The 21,671-nt window shown below is 40.6% G+C and overlaps 1 protein-coding gene and 1 long non-coding RNA gene across 2 annotated transcripts; one reads left to right on the forward strand and one right to left on the reverse strand.

Annotated features, from left to right (window-relative positions):
- Positions 1–1,016: 1,016 nt before the first annotated feature.
- On the reverse strand, positions 1,017–19,720 carry LOC125878968 (protein eva-1 homolog A-like). Its single transcript, XM_049560519.1, has 4 exons — positions 18,945–19,720; positions 7,141–7,313; positions 5,667–6,023; positions 1,017–3,166 (listed from the first exon to the last, which is right to left on the reverse strand). Exons 2-4 carry the CDS (start codon positions 7,241–7,243, stop codon positions 3,054–3,056), a joined length of 573 nt encoding a protein of 190 aa, XP_049416476.1. The 5' UTR covers positions 7,244–7,313; positions 18,945–19,720; the 3' UTR covers positions 1,017–3,053.
- On the forward strand, positions 5,879–12,305 carry LOC125878976 (uncharacterized). The gene is made up of 2 exons (XR_007447820.1): positions 5,879–6,017; positions 11,502–12,305. It is a non-coding gene; the product is annotated as an uncharacterized LOC125878976 (long non-coding RNA).
- Positions 19,721–21,671: the final 1,951 nt, after the last annotated feature.

Here is a 21,671-nt window from a genome sequence, read left to right on the forward strand (position 1 = left end):
AAAGTGTGTACTCTTACTATATGTATAGCTCATATTGCAGACATCCATTCAGTAGCTGGTGCTGAACTTCTGGCTGGTCATACTGCCTATAAGAACCTTTTATTTATTTATTTATTTTTCCTTTGTATTAAAATCTGAAAATCTATAAATGGAATATGAAAAAAAATAGCCGATATAATTCAACAGCATGAGTAAATTCCTGAAATTCAGTTGTGACTTTTGGTTTTGGTGCGTCATCCCAAGATGAAAAACTTCTGGGGGTGCCACTGAAAGGATGAAGAATCCAAAAATGGAGAAGATTGTTGATGAATTGAAGTCATAGGGCTCCACCTTAAACTACAGTGAACCCAAAACATCTGTTTACAGACTTCAACACAGCTCACCACAGTAACACAAACTAACTGTGGAAGCAGTGGTAGACCAGCAGCTCCAGTGTTCAGCGAGGTAAAGTGACTGTTTTTGTCAGTGTAATCTTGGATTATTACATAAAGTTTGAGAACTTATGCTTTGATGAAGTTTTGCTGTTATTAACCCCTCAGACTTTAAAACAAGGTACATGCTTAATGAAGGTGGAGAATGACACACTTGTGACAGAATGAAGCTGCCCTCTGCCACACTGTCTTATTTACTGAGGGCTGTACTGCGGCTCTCTGAGTGTGTCCACAGCACTAGATGTGTTGCCAGCACCGACTTTGGCACTGTGTTTTGCCTTATTTACACTCGCCCTGCCCCGCTGCTCTCTGGCCCCTCTGCTGTGGGACCTGCCTGTGACCTTTGTGGCCTAAGGGCTGTAACCTTGGACACCTGGTGCTGGTGGTCCTCTCTTTGGCACCACTTACCTGCTCGCAGTCGACCTTTCCTTGGGTTTAGGTTGCATTTTTGCCTTTACCTCTGACAGGGACTAAACACATCTGACTTGGACAACAGATACCATGTTATTGCCAGGTTATAATTGGTCGAATTCAGTATTCATTTATTATGCTGTCAACAACATCATATTCTACCATCTGCTCTGGGCTTTCACCACAGCTCATTATCTCTCCTTATAGCAGATTCAACACATGGACAACAAACCCAAGAACACGCAACTACTGTTGAAGAAATCTGAGCCACAGTATTTTCATTTTAATAAGGGACTTTACTCAATAATATGTACAGAAAACTGCTTTCATAAACACCTGGAATTAAAGTTGGGGGTTTTTTTTCAGCTCATTACCACATGAGCCAAACAAAGAAAGGCAGCATGGTCCTTGCACACATCAGCCCAGTCACCAGAAGGGTTTTTTTGCATTGTAAATTTTTGAAAACCATAAATACATTACATTTGTACATTATTTTGTAGTGATTAAGGTGTGGTTATGTTTAGGCACAAAAACCACTTGGTCATGATTCCAAAAACATCATGTTTCGGCTTTAAAAAAAAATGTTTAGTTGCACAAGAGCCTCTGGAAAAGCAAGGACAGGTCTGTAAAAAAACACCTAGGTTCCGTGGATCAAGCATCACAATGTGTTGGTGAAAAACACTCAGGTCTGGTTTCACAAACACCGGTGAAAACGTCGTGAAGGATTGCCCCAAAACAGTTGGTGTTGTTGTTCGTAGGTTTTTAGCAGTGCTGCAGACGTCTCGTCTAGGTGACACGCCATCCATCATCCCCTTTACCTCCCGATAACAAAGGCAGCTTATATCCTCCTGAGACCTGAACTTTTGTTTTGTTTTCATTTTTAATTTCTCCTATCAATTTGGGATAAATATATCCGGAAAGTATAAAAAAAAACTAAACGCTGTCAACAATAATTAAATCCAAATGTCCTCAAATGGACAACAATTAAGTCCCAATGTCCTAAAACAGTACTTCCTAATTAACAGCGTCTTGTTTTGTTACTGTTGCTAAAATTGATCAAATTTGTTGCCATATCAAACTGCAAACACTATTAATCATAAATAAACATGTTTCAACCATAAAATGTGATCAGGTTTTGGACCTTGTCCACTTTTGTGTCGGGATCGGCTGCAGACTGACTTGGCAGAGATGGCTGCCATCTTGTTTTTACATGGATTAGTATACTGTGCTCTTACTACCACTAGATGGCACAAAAATGTGTCCACAAACAAGGACAACAGGTCTAAGTTAAGTAAAATGAAGTATAGGGTCAAGTAAACCCAAAATGTGAGGACAGAGGGTCTTGGGAGGATATATGACATCATTTCAGAAACACTGATGTGATTCGTATGAAACATGTAAATGTAATGTATTCATGGTTTACAGCAAAGAACAATGCAATGATTTTCCTCTGGCGACTGGGCTGCAGACATGATGACCAGCTGTCCTGTGTCCATGTGCAACAACACCTGTGCTGCTCAGCCTCCAGCCAACAGATGCAACCAACAGACGTACATCCTACATATTTTATCAACCACCATCTGGGGATGTAGAGTTACAGCAGTAAAAGCACCAGTATGTGTAAATGTATCTTGGCATTGAGCTTCTGTACCTCCTCATTTCAGTCTTTAATTCCAGTGCGCACCAATAGAATGGTGAGCTGAGAAAAGTGCAACAACAAAATATCACTGATATTTGAATCCATACACTCATGAACAGCTGCAGCACTGCAGCCTCCTTAATGCCTCCCATTCTTTTTATGTACCTACACATTTCTCAGAAGCACCTGTTAAAATATTTAAAGTTATAAAATCCCTTGTGTAGTTTTGTGAGCTCTGTAGGTACGTTGTGTCTTTACTTGTTGGCTTTTCAGGGCACGAGGACATTCTTCTTCCCAACACTTCAGTGTCATCTTGTTGTTTTGGAGGAGTGAGCCATCACAACTCATATGTTTCCCTTGTTGTTTACAGAGTGGAGGGAGCCGCTCTCGGCATTACTGTCACTAGTAGTTTGATCTGTAAGAGTCTCTTTGGTGCAGTGAAGACAGCGCTCCCGATCTGATGGTTTATTTTCATTTCATTCAGTGTTTTTTCTTTTGTTTATGTTCCTTTATCCGTCTGCCCGCCTGTCAGGCTCCGTGTCCTCCTGACTATCTGCCTGTTTGACTGTGCGTCAGTAATATCTGTTGAGACTTTGAGTGACTGTACTGATGTCTGGTTGTCCGTTCATCCAGATCTCTCGGAGAATCCGTTCCCGCTCTTCTAGCCGCTGGGCCCGGTCCAGCTCTGACGATACACACAAAACACGCACACATACACAAAGACAAGGGTTACAGCACGCCCATACACTGTCCATTCACATAACAATCAAATTTCACATACTGACTTTCTATTTTAAAGTATGAGTATGTGTGTGTATGTCTAGTGATAAAAAGTCTGTGAGTGAATATGTATAAAGGTGCATTAACACATTGTATCTCTCAATGAGTCTATTACAACTTTTAAATACCTGTATAAAACATTTTTACACAAAGATTTAAAATTGAATTATTCTTACTCACATCACAGTTTTAACTGTTCTGCTTTGCTTGTCTACGATACGATACGATACGATGCGATGCGATATGATATGAAACGATACAATGTACTTCAGTGGCCCCATAGGGAAATTTGCCTTGGACTCAGGAGCTGGACAAGTATTGGTGCCTTACAATATTAGTCCAGAAGAAAAGAAATGCATACACCATAAAAAAAAAAAAACATACAGTATTGCACATCAGCCACTCATGTATTGCACATAACACCAGCACACAACAGAGCACCATAAGCAAAACACAACACAGCCCCTAAGTATCAAGCAACATTATTTAAAATCTGATTGAGGTTGGCACAAATGAATTTTTAATATGATTCAATTTAAATTTGGACATCCTGTATCGTCTGTATGAAGGTAAAAGCTTGCACTCAGTGTGGAGGATAGGGGAAGAATCAGAATCAAAACTGCTTTATTAAGTTTTTTTACTCGTTTAAATCAATGATTCAGTTTGTTTTGGAGAGGAAGAGACCTCTGTGGATAATATGGCTCCTAGTAAAAACTTCCCAAACAATAAATACTGAAGGAAATCTAACCATGAGAAGTTTTAGCTGGTTGCAATCCTCACCTAGCCTGGAAATCCAGACCCAAATCTAGAAAGATTTAGGGTCTGGCCATGAGTAATGAAAATGGCCCATCTCGAAGGGCAGCACCAAGCATGCATTTGTAAATATCACTGCACGCAACTGGTAGCTAACTGGTAGATTAGACTCTTGCTGTAACAAACAACAACAACATCTCGTTCATTGTAGCGGCCAAAACTTTTTCAAACAACTGGTGTTCATCCGTAGCCATCTTGCAATGTTTACTGACTGATTCCGGACTTTGTCGTCACGGCGCTGTCGTCATCTGTTTAGCTCGCCTCTGGCATCATTACTGACTGCCAGAGAGACTCGCTGAGCAAATTCAAATTGTGCTCTCGCGAGACCTCTGGATTTCCAGGGTAGTCCTCACCACTATACTCTAATAAATCATACACACTGCTCCTTTAAGATATTTTATTTGAGTAAAGAAACCATACTATGAAAGATACTAAATTACATGTTAACATCATAAAGCAGCTGAATGGCCCCTGTCAGAGTATTGTGCTATAAGTTGTCGGTGAATATTCTCAGTCATCCAGGTCATGGTAATCGTAATTGCTATAGGCTAGAGTCAGTGTGCTTCCTTTCCCTTTGCTTTCTTTCTGTCTTTTCTTTTTTGGAACCCTGACTTCCCTTTCTTGGGGAAGACAGAAAGACATAAGCAGCATAAGCAGTCACCCACTCAGCTCAAGTTTTTTAAACTAAAAATAGCCTATAGACTGAGTATGCCTTTCTGTGTTTGGTGTGTCACCTTTAACGTCATGGACAGGCCAGGTCAGTAAACAGAAGAGAGGAGTGTAGAAACCAATGAAAATGTTACAGTGGTTACTTGTTATTATTTATGTCTCAAACTTGGTGCTGACTAAGTTGGATCAATGTGTGAATGCTGCTTGGTTGGAGACGGACATTATTTGTGGTGGTGTCTCATTGCATCTTGTCGGTAAAGGAGCTAAAATTAGCGCGTTCACTCCTGTGTTGTGTTCCCATCAATGCTAATCAGAGCCGGAGGGGACAAATAGTTATTTGACCTGGGTGTGAATGTCGATTTAAACCTTTACCATTGCATTAAAAAAAAAAACAGGTGTTAGTGGGTTTTTGTGCAGTGGGGAAGGGGCTTAAGTTTAGAAACAAGTCCCCGTGCAAAGGTGGACTAAACCATTTTGTGCCTTCAAGAGGTGGGAGGGGCCCTTAGAGAGCTTCAACTATTTCTTTTTTTACAGAATTTAGTTTTTTAACCAATTTGTTCAGCCAATTTTAATTCATTTACGGCACTAATTATTTTTTTTAATAAAAAACTACAAACAAAACCAAACTTTTCAATCCAGGCATTTTGAGGGGCCGCCTTTCCATTCAGGCCCTGGGTAATTAGTCCCACTTTTCCTCCGACTACAACACCCCTGTATATTTGTAGAGTAGTAGAAGTAGAAGTTTAAACTAACATAAAATTGAAATACTCAAGTACAAGTACCTTAAAATTGTACTACAGTAATGTGGTTAAGTTATCACATGTGCTACCCTACATGATATACTGACGACTGTTTCAGTGTTTGGATTCAATGGTCTTCATATGACGCATGATTCTTCATATGTGTGTGTCTGTTAGAGATACCCTCGGCTGATGTGAACATGCTGGCGTGCAGCAGAGCTCTCTCGAAGCGTCTGCGTCTCCGTGCCGACAGGTCAGACGTGTCATCCCAGTCCTCCGATTCACTGTCCCCAGTGGGCCCCGTCCCTCCAGCGGCAACAACAGCAGTGTTGTCTGGATTACTGTCAGTGGCCTGATGGAGGGGACAGCCGTGATGGCGACGGTGATGATGCCTATTCCTGTGGCGATTGTGAGGATGCTTACTGTTGCCATAGTGACAGTCCGCTCGACAGTGTATTTGGAAGACGATGGCGCAGAGTGTGACAAGGAGGCCGACACAGACACCGCCCAGAAACACCAAGGCAGTCCTCTCAGGTTGGTCTATGAGAGAGAGGAGGATTAAAGAAATGCAGAAAAGTTTTCAGTTAATCAAAAATGTTGAACACAGTCACAGATCCTCTCCACCCAAAAATGTGTTTTTAAGACTCCTAAAGTGTCTGACCTTGACTATACTGACTTGTATCAGTGTAAAGTTTGTCACTAGAGAGATGTTTTCGCATTTCCCTACTGAGGGGGGTGATGCTGTGCGCTGCTTTAAAATCTGAGATTCAAACGTAAAGCGGACAGCTAGATTAGGTGCTCACTAATTCAAAAGCCAATTGCTGTCTGTTACAGGAAACACACATCGACAGGAGAACAGACTTCAACACAACACCAGCAAAGAAACCTGAAACCTCCATTACAGTGCACACTTGTCAGTACAGAGAGCAGAGTTAGCATTAGCAGAGCGAAAGTTTTGAGATGCCATGCCATTGTCTCGATGGCTTAAAATTCCCAAACCCCATTTGTCCAGAAAATGTCCCATAGAACCGAAAGCCCATTTCTCCAACAGTTCATTATCCCAAACGCCCATTGCTCGGAAGTGCCGTTTCTCCAAAATACACACACTCTACAGTTAGTTTAAGTTTCCTGACCCTTGGAAGCATTTCTCAGCAGCACTCAAGCCACCGTGGGTGTTTTCCACTGACCTGTCCCTGCTTTTCCAGCGACTTTTGTGCCATCAAATATGGGTGTTTTAAGCCAAACAATTATCTTTTCCTAATCATAACTAAGTTGTTTTTGCCCTAAATGTAACCACACATTCACCATAGCCTTGTTGAGAAATGTAACGTATCCGTGGAAACATGTATATGTAAATGTAATGTAAGTTTCAATATATCAGATTTGATTAAATCATTGTCCTCTTATCTGAGAACAAGTGTTAGCTAAAACAAGAAATGTATTTAACAGGGGTCCATGTGCTAGTCAAGGAAATATCTTGTCCATAAACTGTGGTCCATGGCCCCACAGGGGTCCTTTAGGAAATCCATGGGGTCCCCAGAATGACGAGGGCTGCTACTCCCTCATTTCATTGATCTTATAACACAACAAGAGCATAATGATGACGACAGTGTGATCACACGCTGTCACAAATGGCAGTTTTGCTGATTGGACCTACCTGCAATGAAGGTGTAAGCTGCCAGTATGTTGCTAAGCAATGCCATCTCCTGGGAGACCACCTTCACCTCCATAGTTGGAGTTCCTGTCGTGGGAGTGCTCATGATTGCGCAGCTAGTTGAGCTTATTCTATCGTCCTGCAGATGTCAGTGGAGTTCATACTTCATGGCTCCCCTGGATTGTTAGGAGGGGGGCAAGAGGTCAGAAGTAAAAAATGATAGGGGTTAAAAACAAGGAGAAAGAGGAAGGAGGGTGAGAGGGAGCACAAGGGAGAAGCATGAGGGACATTTTTTTTTCTACAAATCATCATATCTTTAAAGGATCATATTGTGCTCATTTTCAGGTTCATACTTGTATTTGGGGATTCATCTAGATCATGATTACCTGCCTTCATTTAAAAAAACAGCATATCTGTCTGAATGTACCTGTATTCTCCTTCTGTCTCAAACACTCAGTTTTAGCACCTGTCTCTTTAAGCCCCCCATCCCGAAATAGCCCAGTCCACTCTGATTGGTCAGTGTTTTCAGGTCTTCCACATCTGCACTCTTTGCATGTCTAATTTGTTATTGCAGTCAGAGAATGACTGTAATGGCACTGTAACAGCACTTTCTACTTTTACATAGTATAGTGTGACATCACAACTTCACAGAAGTCATTTAAAGGCATAGTGTCTGAAGACAGACAGCGCATTTCTCTGTCAACATGTTTTCATCCCAGCTCCTCAAATACTGTCACTTTGTCAGGAGAACTACACATCAAAATATGGCACGCTAATTAGCCTCCTGTGTCAGTTTGGACGTTCAGGAATACCTTGCCAATTAACGCTTGTCACATGCATTGTGTCTTTTCAAAATACACTTCTGTTTTCACAGGAAGTGTACAGTTTCTGCTCGTTAGATACATACAGTCTCTTTTCAAAATAAACTTACACCATAGGTAAAACACATAGTTAGGTTTAAGCAACAAAAGTCCGTGGTTAGGTTTTGAAAAAACAATCATGGTTTTTAAAATGGCTCGACTTTTGGTTTCACAAAACAAACAGTGGGCTCCCTACTTTGAAATTAAAAATAAAGACATGCAAATTTGATTTATTACAAAATAGGACCTTTAAGTTCAATTAATAATATATAGATTAATGCAGAGAATCTAAAAGCATGAATCTCACTCCTCTTCTACCTGTAGATCTCCATCCAAACCTTTAAAATAAACCAATAAAACTAATTTGCATTAACAGTGAGTTATGGCAGTTCACTCTGTAACTGTGTATGACCTGCCATAGTAACTGTTTATTTCTACATTCTTTACCGTGTTTGATATGTAAATTGACCTTTTTCAATGAAATGATAGTGATCCTGTTGTTCTGCAGAGGTTTTTGAAGCCCTGTGATTCAGGACTCACAGTCGGTGTTATTATGTGATCCGACCGTGCTCATTAAAATGATTTGAATTCAGACTGTGTTGAAATATCAAAGTGAGTTTAAAAAAATATGCTCTTGTAAAAAAAGGTATCACCAATCATTTCTATTTATCGAAGAGATGAGGTAATTGTATAATTATAATACTTTGGAAACTTGGATGCTTTACACCCTAATCTATATGTCTTCTCATACCTTTCCCCTGGCTATAAACAAGCCTGAGCTGTTTGCCTGCAGGGTTTAAGAGAAAAGGCAACAAAGGAATCAAACTAAGGGGCTTTCCCCTGCAGTCACATGCCAATATTTAGATTTAAGATTGCACACATACTTTACTGCACTCATGCATGACAGAACAAATACAACAGTAAACAGACACAAACACAGCATTCTGTGCAGAGGAAAATTGCACAGAGTTAAATACATCAAGTTGAGGAGGGTGTCTGGAAGAAGAGGGAAATGAAAATAGACAAAACAAGATTGCAAAATGAGCTGTGAAGTACATTACACAAAAAATAAAGAAAGAGGCAGAACTGAGATAAAGACTGATGTCTGATACACAAGGAGAGCAGTTATTCTTTATTGGTATATCTATCATAGCTTGATACTCCATCTGAACTGCACACACACACACACACACACACACACTGTGCATTTCAGAGACAGACTGTATACACTTTTTCTTGCACTGTGAGATGTTAACATTTACACTCAAATCCAACTTTTATATTATTGTGTATGGTTATTCATCTTGAACAATATAAAGGATTATAAGAGGCCCTACCCAATCAGTGACACACCAGTCCCTTTTACACTGCCTGTTCAAGGTGGAAATATCACGCCACTATGCCACCTCGCCATGCTGTATGAAGGTACGATCGTGTAATGAGGATCAGAGTGGTCTCGCCTTTAAGCCACCACAGGAGATAGTAACAGCACCAAAATGGTGTCTGTATAAACAGGACAGCCTGCAAGATAGGGTCATGGGTGGCAGGGGTGTGACGTTTTGCCTATTTGTCAAGAGTGCAACCCACTGCAGGAGACATAAAAAGTAGCTGTTAGCAATTAGCAGCTAACTCAAAGAAGGAGAAGAGTGGGCGTAGATGTCAGCAAAGTGGGAAAACAATGAAGTCCATGTGGTCCTTACCGTCCGAGCAGAGGATGAAATAAGCAGCCATGTAACAGAGACAGTGACTGATTGTTATTGTTTATAAAGTGCTGATGACACATATGTTATATGTCACGCAAGAGGCTGACACTGTTGTGTTACATGTAACACCCATCAGGCCTTTTTTGATTCAGCAAAGCTGCGATGCAGTGTATAATCAAACACTAGAGCGGGATGATGCCGCTATTGTTTGGTTCTATGTAAAAATGCAAAGGTGGCATAAATAAGGGACTTTGTAGCAGCCCTATAGCACGATCTCTGTGTAAAAAGGGCTATAGTCTGCTCCTAATACCTACTCACTCCCACAAACATCGGATAGTAACTGACGCATCAGGCATCCAGGAGTTAAACTTCGTCCTCCTCTCCTCCTGTGTGAGACTTATCCGTACCCTAGAAAGTACTTCTTCAGATCCCTTTAAGCAAACCTAGATGATCTACCTGTCTGCCATGTGTGACAGATGCTCTCAGGCATCAGCAGACCTGAATCACAGGAGGTCTTTTTTTAATGTCATATTTTAGATATTGAAACTGACTGTGGACCCACTGCCCCAGATCGGTATCTCTTTTCTGAAATGCAAAACAGCTGAAAAGAATTACAAACAGTGACATGGTGGTGAAGATTCTCAGTCATCCAGGTCATGGTAATCTTAAGTGCTATATCGTAGGCAACTGGACCTCCTTGGGTTTCTTCAGTTTGAACTGTTTGATCGAACTCTTAGATTAGAGGTGAAACGTCTTCAAGAAACTCAAGCAAGCCCAGTGGCCTACGATATAGCACTTAGTATCTCAACCACTGACAGCCTCGCATATCTCAGTTTGTAACAATGCAATCTTTTGTGCACAATTTGGGCCATTACCGTGTTCCAGTCAGATATATCTTGTGCAAACAAAATCACAACTTCTGCACAGGAGATGATTAATTTGTTTGCACAACATAAAAAAATTCACCTTTCAGGACTTTAGTTTAGTTTTAGGTAACAATAATAACAGGTAGATGTAACTCAAGTCAAGGCAGAGTAGTTGGTCACCAGTCTGTCTCTGGAGTGAACCACTAGGGGGCGACATACAGCCATCAGCCCACTTCCTCTCTGTAGGTTGTAAATATAGAATCAGTCAGATCAACATGTACAGTAGCTGACCTTGCTGGTGGACACAGACACGCTCACACTGGCACATCATAGATGTGATGTTACTGTCATAGACCAGCTGGTGTCACAAACTGAGCGAAGTCTTGAGTGAAGACAAATATTTTACCAGATTAACCCTTTACCAAACTGTTTAAGGGTTTTAGAGTTTTGCGCTGTAGTTTTTACCCTCTTTAGTAACTATAAAATCCATAAAATCACAAAAAGGCATTAACTATGAATCGGTTTCTGTAGACTCCAGCACGTTGACTTCAAATTGAATAGTCTATGAGATGAAAGTGTGGACTTAAAATCAAGCATATTTCAGCTGTCTCGTTCAGCTCTCATTCAGCCGTGTTGAGCCAAAAATGATATATGGATGTAATACACATTTGCCATGAGCCTGAACGTGTTATGAGTTTGTTTACGGGATAAGTATAGAGTATATCAACCAATGTGACATACCTTACTCACAGTAGTTTGGCAATGTAGCGTAGCGATAGAAAACAAATACTGTATTGTGTCTAGACATGCGGCCTCACACCCAGACTGGAACTCCCCCATACACACTCAGAATTACATTGTGTGTGTGTGTGTGTGTGTGTGTGTTACTTATTGATGGCTCAGATACTAAATATAGAGTATCTTTAATTCCTTAGGCCCAGACTGTGTGGTGGCAGACAGAGATCAGGAGAGACGTCAGAGGGGAAGTGGGTATAAGGAGTAACAGAGCTGAAGTCCTGGAGAGGCTCCAGGAGGATCCTTCCTTCTCAGCATGGAGAGGAGGACCGGGAGGGAAACAAGATGAGCGAGGAAAGAGAGGAGACTCCACTGTGTCTGTATTTCTTTCTTAACTTCCTCTTTAACCTGATCTGCTGTAAGCTTATGGCTCCACAGTCTGAGAGACTTTAATGAAAAAGGTCTGATTGTGTTTTTATCTTATGGAATGCTTAACTTAAATTCTATTATTATTCTAAAGGAAATTTGACCTACAGCAGGCACCAAGACACAAAAAATACACAAAGAACAACATCAGACATAAATACAAAAATACTTGAATTCCTCAGCTCAAGTGAAAACAAATATACAGCTACCACACTGAACCAAACACTGAAATGGTTTGTAAACAGCACAGTAAATGCATCGTCAAGTCAAGCTAAGTGCTGTGCAGTGGCAATATATTCACAGCTGTTGTGACATGAGACTGTGAGACTGCTTTTAACAAATCCCTTAGCACTGACCTATTGCTTAATTGTGCACATTTAAAAGATTGTAATTTCAATACTTGCTCAATGATGAATATATTGACATGTCTCTGAAAATCTTCTCACAGCTTTCACAGCTGGTAGTTTGTGGAAAAGACCTTAGCATCATCATCAGTGACCTATATCCTTAAATATGTACATTTCAAGGATGTGATTTCAATTGCTGGCTCATTTGTGAATATATTGATGTCAAATCACGTCGTGTGTCTGTGACATCCTGTCATAACTTTTAAAAGAAAACTTCATTTATTTATTTTACAAATTCACATATGTGACCTGTGTTGGGGCTGCCACTCTCTTTAATGGCAGTGGTTTGAGATTTCATGTTAAAATGCTCAACATTTCAACAGATATAAACATGTTTACAGCCTGGTACAAAAAACTTTTGGTCTCTATAGCTAATTTCAACATTCTTGAAAACTGTAAATGGGCGAATTTTGAAATAATTTTCCCATTTACAGTTTTTTTTTCTGTCTGCCTACAGTGTCTTCAGCTCCTCAGTCAGATCCACCCCTCACTCCTTCACAGCACCAGCCTCTCATGAAATTTTATCACTTCTATCTCCAAAGAAACAAAATGGCGACAGCTGAAATGCTGAACTTGAGGCTTCGAAACGGGAGTGCATAGACCAATGGGTGACGTCATGGTAGCTACGTCCATTATTTACTCAGTCTATGGTTTGAAAGCATAGATTTGCAAGCTACCATTTACTTCACACCGGTAGAAAATGAACAACAGTAAAGCTACCCTAGAGAGAAATCAATAAGCCTAAAACTACTTAGAAAGAGTTGTTCAAAGTAAAAAAAAATCAAACTGACAATGTACATGTGATACAACATTTTAACAGTACATAATAAAAAGGAGTAACATGTCAACAAAAAATGCACTTAGTTGAGTTTATTGTATTCATGGTTTCATGGTAAAGTACAGTGTCAGTTTTGGTTTGGTATACAGACACCTGCCTCCAGGAACTAGAATGAATGGAGGGTTTGCACTAAGCAGGATCCCTCAGTTAGCCAGGTAACTTATGAAATAGCTTGCAACCGCTTCTCTCAGTATTTGTTAATGAATAGCAGTCATCATGGTGGCATGGTGGTGCAGTGACCCTGGTTCGAACCCAGGGTGGGGGGTTCCAGCCACGGAATTTGCATGTTCTCCTCGTGTCAGCGTGGTTTTTTTTCCAGGTACTCCAGCTTCCTCCCACAGTCCAAAGACATGCAGGTTAAGTGGTGACTCTAAATTGACCGTAGGTGTGAATGTGAGTGTGAATGGTTGTCTGTCTCTATGTGACAGCCCTGTGATAGTCTGGTGACCTGTCCAGGGTGTACCCTGCCTTTCGCCCAATGTCAGCTGGGGTAGGTTCCAGCAGCTACAGTAAATGCATGAATGAATAGCAATCTTCAATAGTAGTAACTAACTATGGTCAAAAGGGGTAGAGAAGAGCAATGGTAAAATGGAAATTTAAAAAATCTGTCCTTTCCTTTTATGGCACAAAATTGTTTGTAGTTTTTGTAGTTAGCTACACAAAAATGGCAAAAAAGTAAATGAACTACTGGAATCACTCTGCAGATATGACTGTAGCTGAACTACCAGCAAGCTACTGCAAAATGTAGTTAAACTATGAGTTCATTACATGTAGTTACTCCCTAACACTTCCTACTAGGTAGTTTCCAGATTAAACTAAGTATCTGATTTTGACTTTGCATTCTGTGGTTTGACTGAGTTTTACTGCTCCAGAAACAAACCTGTCAACATCATCTTGTCCAGCAATTAAAAGCTGGACAAGATGATGTTACTTAACAGCGCTAATGCAAATAAGCAGCTATCGCTAAGTGTAGTTAGTCTTGTGTCAGTCTCAGATAACTGTGTTTATATTATCATCACTCACTGAGATCACCAACACTCAAGTCCTGCAAACATTTACAACCCCCTCTAAGCATTTTTAAAGATAAATGAGAGTCTGTGTCTGAAATAACTTTTATTCTCCTTATCTGAGAAGTTTTAACACTTGAGTTAAGCAATATCTGCACATTTAAGTGACACTTTAAATCTGTGAACTGTGCGTGAAGCATATAATTACTCCAAAAATGTGCGAAGCCCCTCGGCTACACTAACATTCTTCACTAACATCTCATAAGGTTCTCGTCCAAAACTTTTGCATATCTTCTTCCAAATAAAATGAAGCTCTACAGATGAGCGTGTTAATCCGGTTATGGAAATACAAACCCAGAGTGCAGCGGGGTTAAAAGGACACAGACATTGATTTTCTCCTTTTGCAGAGCTTTTTTAATTTCATGAGCCTGTTATGATTTCCCCTGCTGACAGCTTTAAACACATCTCATTACATGTTGATGTGTTTTCATTGGGTGTTTATGAGATTTTTTCCCTGCTAAACCTTTTATTAATGATCACAAACAGGCCTAATCACTTCATGAAGATAGACCAGACCTCACGACAAACAACTGTAAATGTATCGTGCCATGAAAAGAAGATCTTTAAAAAACGAACAGCGAAGACTGAAGAAGAAGAGGCCAAACCTGCGTGTGATACTGTCATGCCATGAGGCTGTAAAGGCAAGGCAGAAGTTTAAACTTGAACAAATAAAAAATGGATGATGCTCTCAGAGACTATCAAACTGGCCTAATTTTTGCGGATGTTTTCTGCTGTAAAAGCTCTGAAACACAAGGCGCAGCACTCTTGACCCTTTAGTGAACACTGGGATCACACTGAGAAACAAATCTGCATGTCCCCTGTCACATCTGTGAAAACATGTGCCCAGTAAAATGCATTTATGTCTCATCATTACCATAAAAACACACCTCGGGCCTGTAATTATGTTGCAAAACTAACAAAACAGTCAAAAGGCGACACAGCAAGTGCAGGAGGAAACAACACGACAACAGATCGCATGACATTGCAGTGAAACATAACACAAGCGAACACAACACAACCTCGGAGCAGTTCTAAATCCACCGACTGTCAGGGTCATTTTGTGATGTTGCGTGTAAATGCTGCAGGACGTGACTGCCCTTCTCTCTCCTGTTCTTGCTCTTACTCCCTCTTTCTGACTGTTGGATTTGTCATTTTGGGTTACTGTTTGTAACAGCAAAAAGCATGTCACCATGCCATCACAAGTAATTCATAGTTTAGTGTATTACAGGCACACTTTTTTTTACTTAGGATTTCTTTACTCAAAAATTAAAGACTGCTGTGCTTCATAATTGCATCTATGCAACATTTATGAACAAGTACAAGCAGAGAAAGAACAAAATCAGTGTCTCAACAGGTAAGTATAGAGACAGCTCACACTATAATTTACTATCAGGCAGCTGAGCATCAGTTATGTAAAGACATTAGTATAAGAGTCTTGGCCTGCAGCCACAGCCACTCTGATGTGCAACAGTCTAGACAACAGGAGCTGTTTACACCGACGATCAGACAACACATGAGAGGATTTCTCTCGGTTTATCTCACTCACTCTATTCATTTATGTGACTCAAAAGATATTTAAGAAAATAAATCTGTTTTTTATTAGATGAGAGAGTTAAAAGTATGATGAGAAAATGGATACCACTTTCATGTCTGTATGGTAAATATGAAGCTACCAGCAGCAGCCAGTTAGCTTAGCTTAGCATAAAGACTGGAAATAGAGGAAACCGTTAGCCTGGCTCTGTCTAAAGATAACATAACAAACACGTTATATCTAATTTGTTTAATCTGTACAAGAGCTTAAGTGCAAAAACAACAATTTGCCTGTTTAGGGGGGTTACATTATGAACGATGTCTTGGCCAGGTGGACCAGCAGCTTCCTGATGTCTCAGCTGGTAACCTGGCAACAGGTCATTGTCAAGACACAGACCAAATTACAGTGTTTGTTTGCAATAACTCCCAGGAAAAAAACACTTGGGTCATGTAGGCCTACATGAAATGAAACAGCGCTGGGCAGACACTGCCCTAATTGGTTTGTTTTTAGCTACCTAATCATTATCAGTTTAATTTTTACACTATATTTTCAATATTTTTACCACTTACACTGATATTAATTTATTTTATGTTTTTTTGTAAGTGGTTAAAAGACGTTTTGCTGCAGGCTCCGTCCACAGCAGTACATTTTTTCAGCATCTGTGCCGGATGATTTGGTTTATCAAAGACGCTAGCAAAGCAAACATAAAATAAGCATGGCAGAAATGTCAGATAGGTTGGACCAGCATGTTTACCTTACAGCAACGGCTGACAACAACAAAACAATGACAACAAAAAATAAACAAGTTTGCTGATTTCACATTTGATAGTGTAAGGTCATGGTGATTCGGTCTGTAGCCCAGCCAATAACTCCCATGACCTGTTGTTTGTTTAAACTGCTTTAGAGAGATGTTGATTTTTCTATATAGGCATCTGGGGGACATACCTATGTTCCCTGGGTCCTGTGTTCTTAAACTAATATTTTAATGGTAAGGGATATTTTTACATTTCAATCTCAAAAAAAAATGAAGGAATATGAATGTTTCCATTGCAGTTTAAAATGGCAAAAATCCATTCAGCCACTGTGGAGATATTAATGTCTGAAGAAAATAAGATAACTCTCTGGACAGCAAATTTGAAGGAACATAATCTCTTCAAACATTTCCTGCATATGTAAGCAGAATGTGTAGGCAACGTTACAAGATTTTGGTATCTGAAGTGTTCTGGTTTCTGTTTGTGGTCTGATTGTAGTTCGAGCAGTATTGACCAATCATGTTTGAACAGCAGGTAGACATTCTGTGTGATGAAATGTGATGTGGTCTCAGAACCCATCTGCTCTCATCTGATGACGATTTAGTTTTATTAAGTTTAAGTTTATTTACTTTATTAATCCCCCTGAGGGGAAATTCAATATTTTCACTCTTGCTTGTCAATTACACACAGATCTGAAAGACACACACATACACAAACAGGACCTATACATGCACAAAGTGGAGAGATGTCAGAGTGAGGGGGCTGCCCATTGGTCAGGCGCCCCAAGCGGTTGGGGGGTTCAGTGCCTTGCTCAAGGGCACCTCGGCAGTGCCCAGGAGGTGAACTGCCGCCCCACATTAGCTTTTTAAAATTTATCTGCATTCATTTAACTATAGAGATTAGCAGTATTGATTGGCACACAGAACAGGAAGTGGCTTGGATATCCGCTAGCTACAACAGGGGCACATTGACTTTAAAATAGTGTGCACCGTTTTGCTACACTGTCTGGGTTGGACGTGTGTTCCTCAAGACGGTGTAAAACAGGCTTTAATGCACAGGATCTCTAATGTGGTGGGTGTGTCAGGGGTGTTACCCGATCAGCAGTGACCCATATGCAAATAAATCTTTAGTAGATCTTTATTGATTATACTTACAATTTGTGTTTGTATTTCTCTCTTACTTTGCCAATGTAAACCTTTTCCGTGCCAATAAAGCGCCTTTGAATTGAACTAAATTAAACCCTGCTGTATTAAAAGGCAGTGCGCCTGCGTAACAGAACAGGGTATTCAACGCACCAGTGTTTCTGTTTGAATAAACATTTTGCTACATTTTATCGGTGCTGAACGCAGCCTAGATCAGCCCGAAATATCGGCCCTTGCACCCAGAGGCTTTATCGTCGTGACTCTGATCGCTGATGCGCTCCAAGATTGCAAGTAGTATGACATCAGCAGGGTACAATCTGTACAGTAGACGAGTGATTTTCAACATCTGACCCAGAGAAACATAAATTTGGTGAGAACATAAAACCTTCTGAAAGGCGTCGTTAATGTGTCACATTAAGAGGATATTATTCTGGGGAACACTGGACCCTGGGAACATACACTCCCGTCATTTGGAGGCTGTATTTTATGCACTGTTCTATTAGACTGCATAGTTTTAGATGTCGGTACCTAAGTAACTGTGTGGATAAGATGATAATTAGTGAGCTTTAGAGGAGTTAGTAGGTGTTATCTATGAACAAAGCCAGGCTAGTTGTTTCCACGTTTCCAGTCTTTATGCTAAGCTAAGCTACCTGCTACCATGAATTCCCTGCATTAAGGGTTACGATTACGCTTTCCAAAATAAGGGACTATTCTTTTAAACATGGTTCAATCTACAGGAAGCATTGAATGCATCAGGTCTATTGATCAGTTCAGATAATTAAAAAAAAGGTTCCGCACATAATGACATGAGAGCAGCTTTCTTGGTGCCTATTAAATCATCCAATGTGTTTATATTGCTTCATGACCAAAGTCTAGATCCAACATGCCAACAGTACAAAGATACTTTTCCTTCCTCCTTCACTGATCTTCCTCTTACTTTTCCTGTGTGTCTGTGCAGCCTGCCCCGTATTCTCATGTGGCACAATAGTTTCTCTCCATGTGGTTAAGATGACTATATGGTTCTTACGCCTGTTTCAGCCGAGCTCACACACACACACAGGAGATACACATACACACTTCACACACACCGTCCACGTGCGCTCATCACACTTTAAGCATATTTCTCCCTCTGTGTGCATGTGTAATACTAATGCAATGTGACACTGGCCTTTCCCTGTGCTGCTGCACGGTTACTATCTAACATGACCTGCAGAGAGAGCAGGCAGAGAGATACAGTATGTACGCAGAATTGGAAAAGATAAAATAAGACAGACAGAGAGAATAAGAGCAGGAGAGAGTAGACATAGTCGAGACGGAGACAGAGTAATGTGTAGAGGTGATCCAGAGGCTCCCTACAGCGTACTACACTTGACATCATCAACATGACTGTGATCATCAAAAGAGACAGAAAGTATCAGCAGCAGCATCAACATGTGCAGCTCTCGCCTCATGCACATGCAAACACACTGTTTATACTTACATTTCATTAATGCCAGGATCCCATCTGGAGTGTGTTTACACCTCTCCCCTCCTCTCCTCTCCTCTTCCTTTCCTCCCCTTCCTCCTCCTCTCCTTCCTCCTCCTCTCTGCTCTGGTCCTCTCCTCTCTCTGCTCTGTATTCCTCTACTCTCTCCTCCCCTCTCCTACTATCTCCTGTCCGCTCTCCACTTTTCCCTCAAAGAAGAAGAAAAAACCAGTATAATTATATGAATAAATCTCTTGCGTCCTCCTCCCCCAGTTGTCAGACAGGCCCACGTACATAAGCCCTCCTCTCCTCTTCACTTTCTTACGCTGATACAAATTAAAATTTTCAGTCATTCTTCCCTTTAGCTCTTCCTCTGAGGCAGAGGCAGCAGGGGGGATGTTGTTCCGACTGTTTTGCAGAGTGGAGTTTTCCGATATTCCATTTTAGTTTTTCCAGGTTATTTTCCAGACAGAGAGACAGAGGTCAGGTCCTCAGGGCAGAAATGTGACATGAAAGACCCCGACAGGTCGGCCAAATCCCTCTCTTCTTCTCTCTCTGCCAAACGTCTACATCCCTCTCTCCCTCTCCCTCTCCCTCACACACACACTTTAACAGGAACACACACACACAGTCACTCTCATGCACTTAGTTGTAAATGCAGAGTCGCAGCCTCTGCCTTCCTGGTTTCTCTCTCTTTCGTTCATGCAGAATGCTCAACAGCAGGAGGAGAGAGGGAGGAACAGAGTGACATAATGCCTCACAAAAAAATGACATGTGAAAATCAGATTTTGAAGTCTGAAGATGGAAATATATGTCATGTGTAATGCTGAAAAACCATGTGTAATACCTGAAAATAATGTTAATTTATCACGTTAAATGGTGTCAAACATGTAGTCGTAGTAATTAAGATTATTTATATAAAGTGCTTTACACTCAACAAATATTAAAAACAAAAATACAGGAATAAAATCAACATTATAGACACTGGCGAAACAAATGTAATATGTGCAGAGGGGACAATGAAAAGTAATCAGTCAGAGAAAAAGAGAGTATTGTTATGAGGATTAATTCAGCTGTGTTTGGGAGTTCAACCTTCGGCTGCTGTTGTTGTCTGTGTTGAGACCTCATAAATGTGTGTGTGTTTGCATATCTTTGAGTGTGTATGCGCTTGACTGAATTTCACGGAAATATGGGAATGATGCTTCGGAGCTAAATCAACAATTTTCTAAAAATAACTTTATATCAGATACCGTTTATGAAATTTTTATCAGCCAACCTGTCATGTTGGCAGGTTATTTTCGTGCTGATGTTACGCAACAGGAAACGCCTGAGAAACCCTCCTGCTGCTAGTCGGGGGCTGACTGAGTTATCCAGGGCAACAGCTCTTAACAGGTATATGAAGGGGAAAAAAACAAAAAACTTTGCTTTTAGGTAGAGTATGTGTTACTGCTTTTATCCCTGTCAGCTCTGGATACAAAGAGCACAGCTGGAGGAGCAACCTGGGTTTTGACTTGCTTCTGTAGAGGTTATTAGAGAAGTCAGTCATTAACTATTTATACAATATTTAATTTCACTCAAAAGCATTATTGCACGTGCTTTTGTCAATCTGGAATCTCAGCACATTTTAGCTGATTTCTCTCAACAGATTGCATAATTACTGGCAAGAGAACATTAAAAGACATTACAGTAATTCCTTTATGGTTGTTACGATCTTAATTATGCCCCACATGGGCAGAAGACTGAGGAAGAAAACAAACATCTTTATTGTCTCGCCCCCAACACTGTGAGAGGGTTATTGTACTGTGGAACAAAATAATGGAGAAATTCATGAGAAATAGTCAAAGATCGTCTGCAAATAGTCTACAGAATCAATATTGTTGCTCTTCTTCCTCAGTCCTCTCCTCATCCTCCCTATCTCTTTTTACCTTCATCATCTGCACTAGCTCCACCCTCTGTCTCTATCACACTGTCTGTCTTTCAGGAGGATTATTAATGTGCGCCTCCTCCTGTGCTGCCTTAATATGAACATTCAGCACATTCAATGCATCAAAACATTGTTGCCTTGTTTTCAAACTGTATGGTTTGACTAAAATGAACAATGACGGCAATATAGTCCATGATGATCAGCGCTAAAATCAACCTGCGTAGTTGTCCCTCCATTGTGACATTAGAAAGTGTTGCATTTATCTTGCAAGTGTAGTCACTTCAATGTCTTGTTTACTTCCTGGATTTTTACTGCATGGAAATTCTAACCAATCAAGAGCAGTTTTCTCACACAAGGTATTTTATCTGGTCTGCTTGTAAATGTTGCCGTAAGAGCACGAACCAACTCTAGGCAATTATGCAACTGTGTAACAAAATTAGTTCCTGATTCAGACCAAAGAAACAACTCTAGGTCTGAAAGCACCCTAAGTATATTTGAAATGCCCACCTTGGTACTGTAGAGGTGGAGTTTTGTGACTGGAAGATGGAAGATCTTTTTTCCAGTCTAAACAAGAGGCTGTGTGGCGCCCAGTAGCTTAGTGGATAGAGCAGGCGTCCCATGTACAAAGGCAATATCCATGCTGCGGCAGCCACAGTTCCAACTTGTGGCCCTTTGCTGCATGTCATCCCCTCTCTTTCAAAAAGCCAAAAAAAGTATTAAAAAAACAAGAGGCTGCAGCCACACAAGTGGAGTTCTCAATCTCAACCTAAGACCAACGGGTCCCGAAAAGCCTGACAGGTTGGACCGAGTCTGGGTGC

Source organism: Epinephelus fuscoguttatus, linkage group LG2 (assembly GCF_011397635.1).
Source record: "Epinephelus fuscoguttatus linkage group LG2, E.fuscoguttatus.final_Chr_v1".
NCBI classification, from domain to species: domain Eukaryota; kingdom Metazoa; phylum Chordata; class Actinopteri; order Perciformes; family Serranidae; genus Epinephelus; species Epinephelus fuscoguttatus.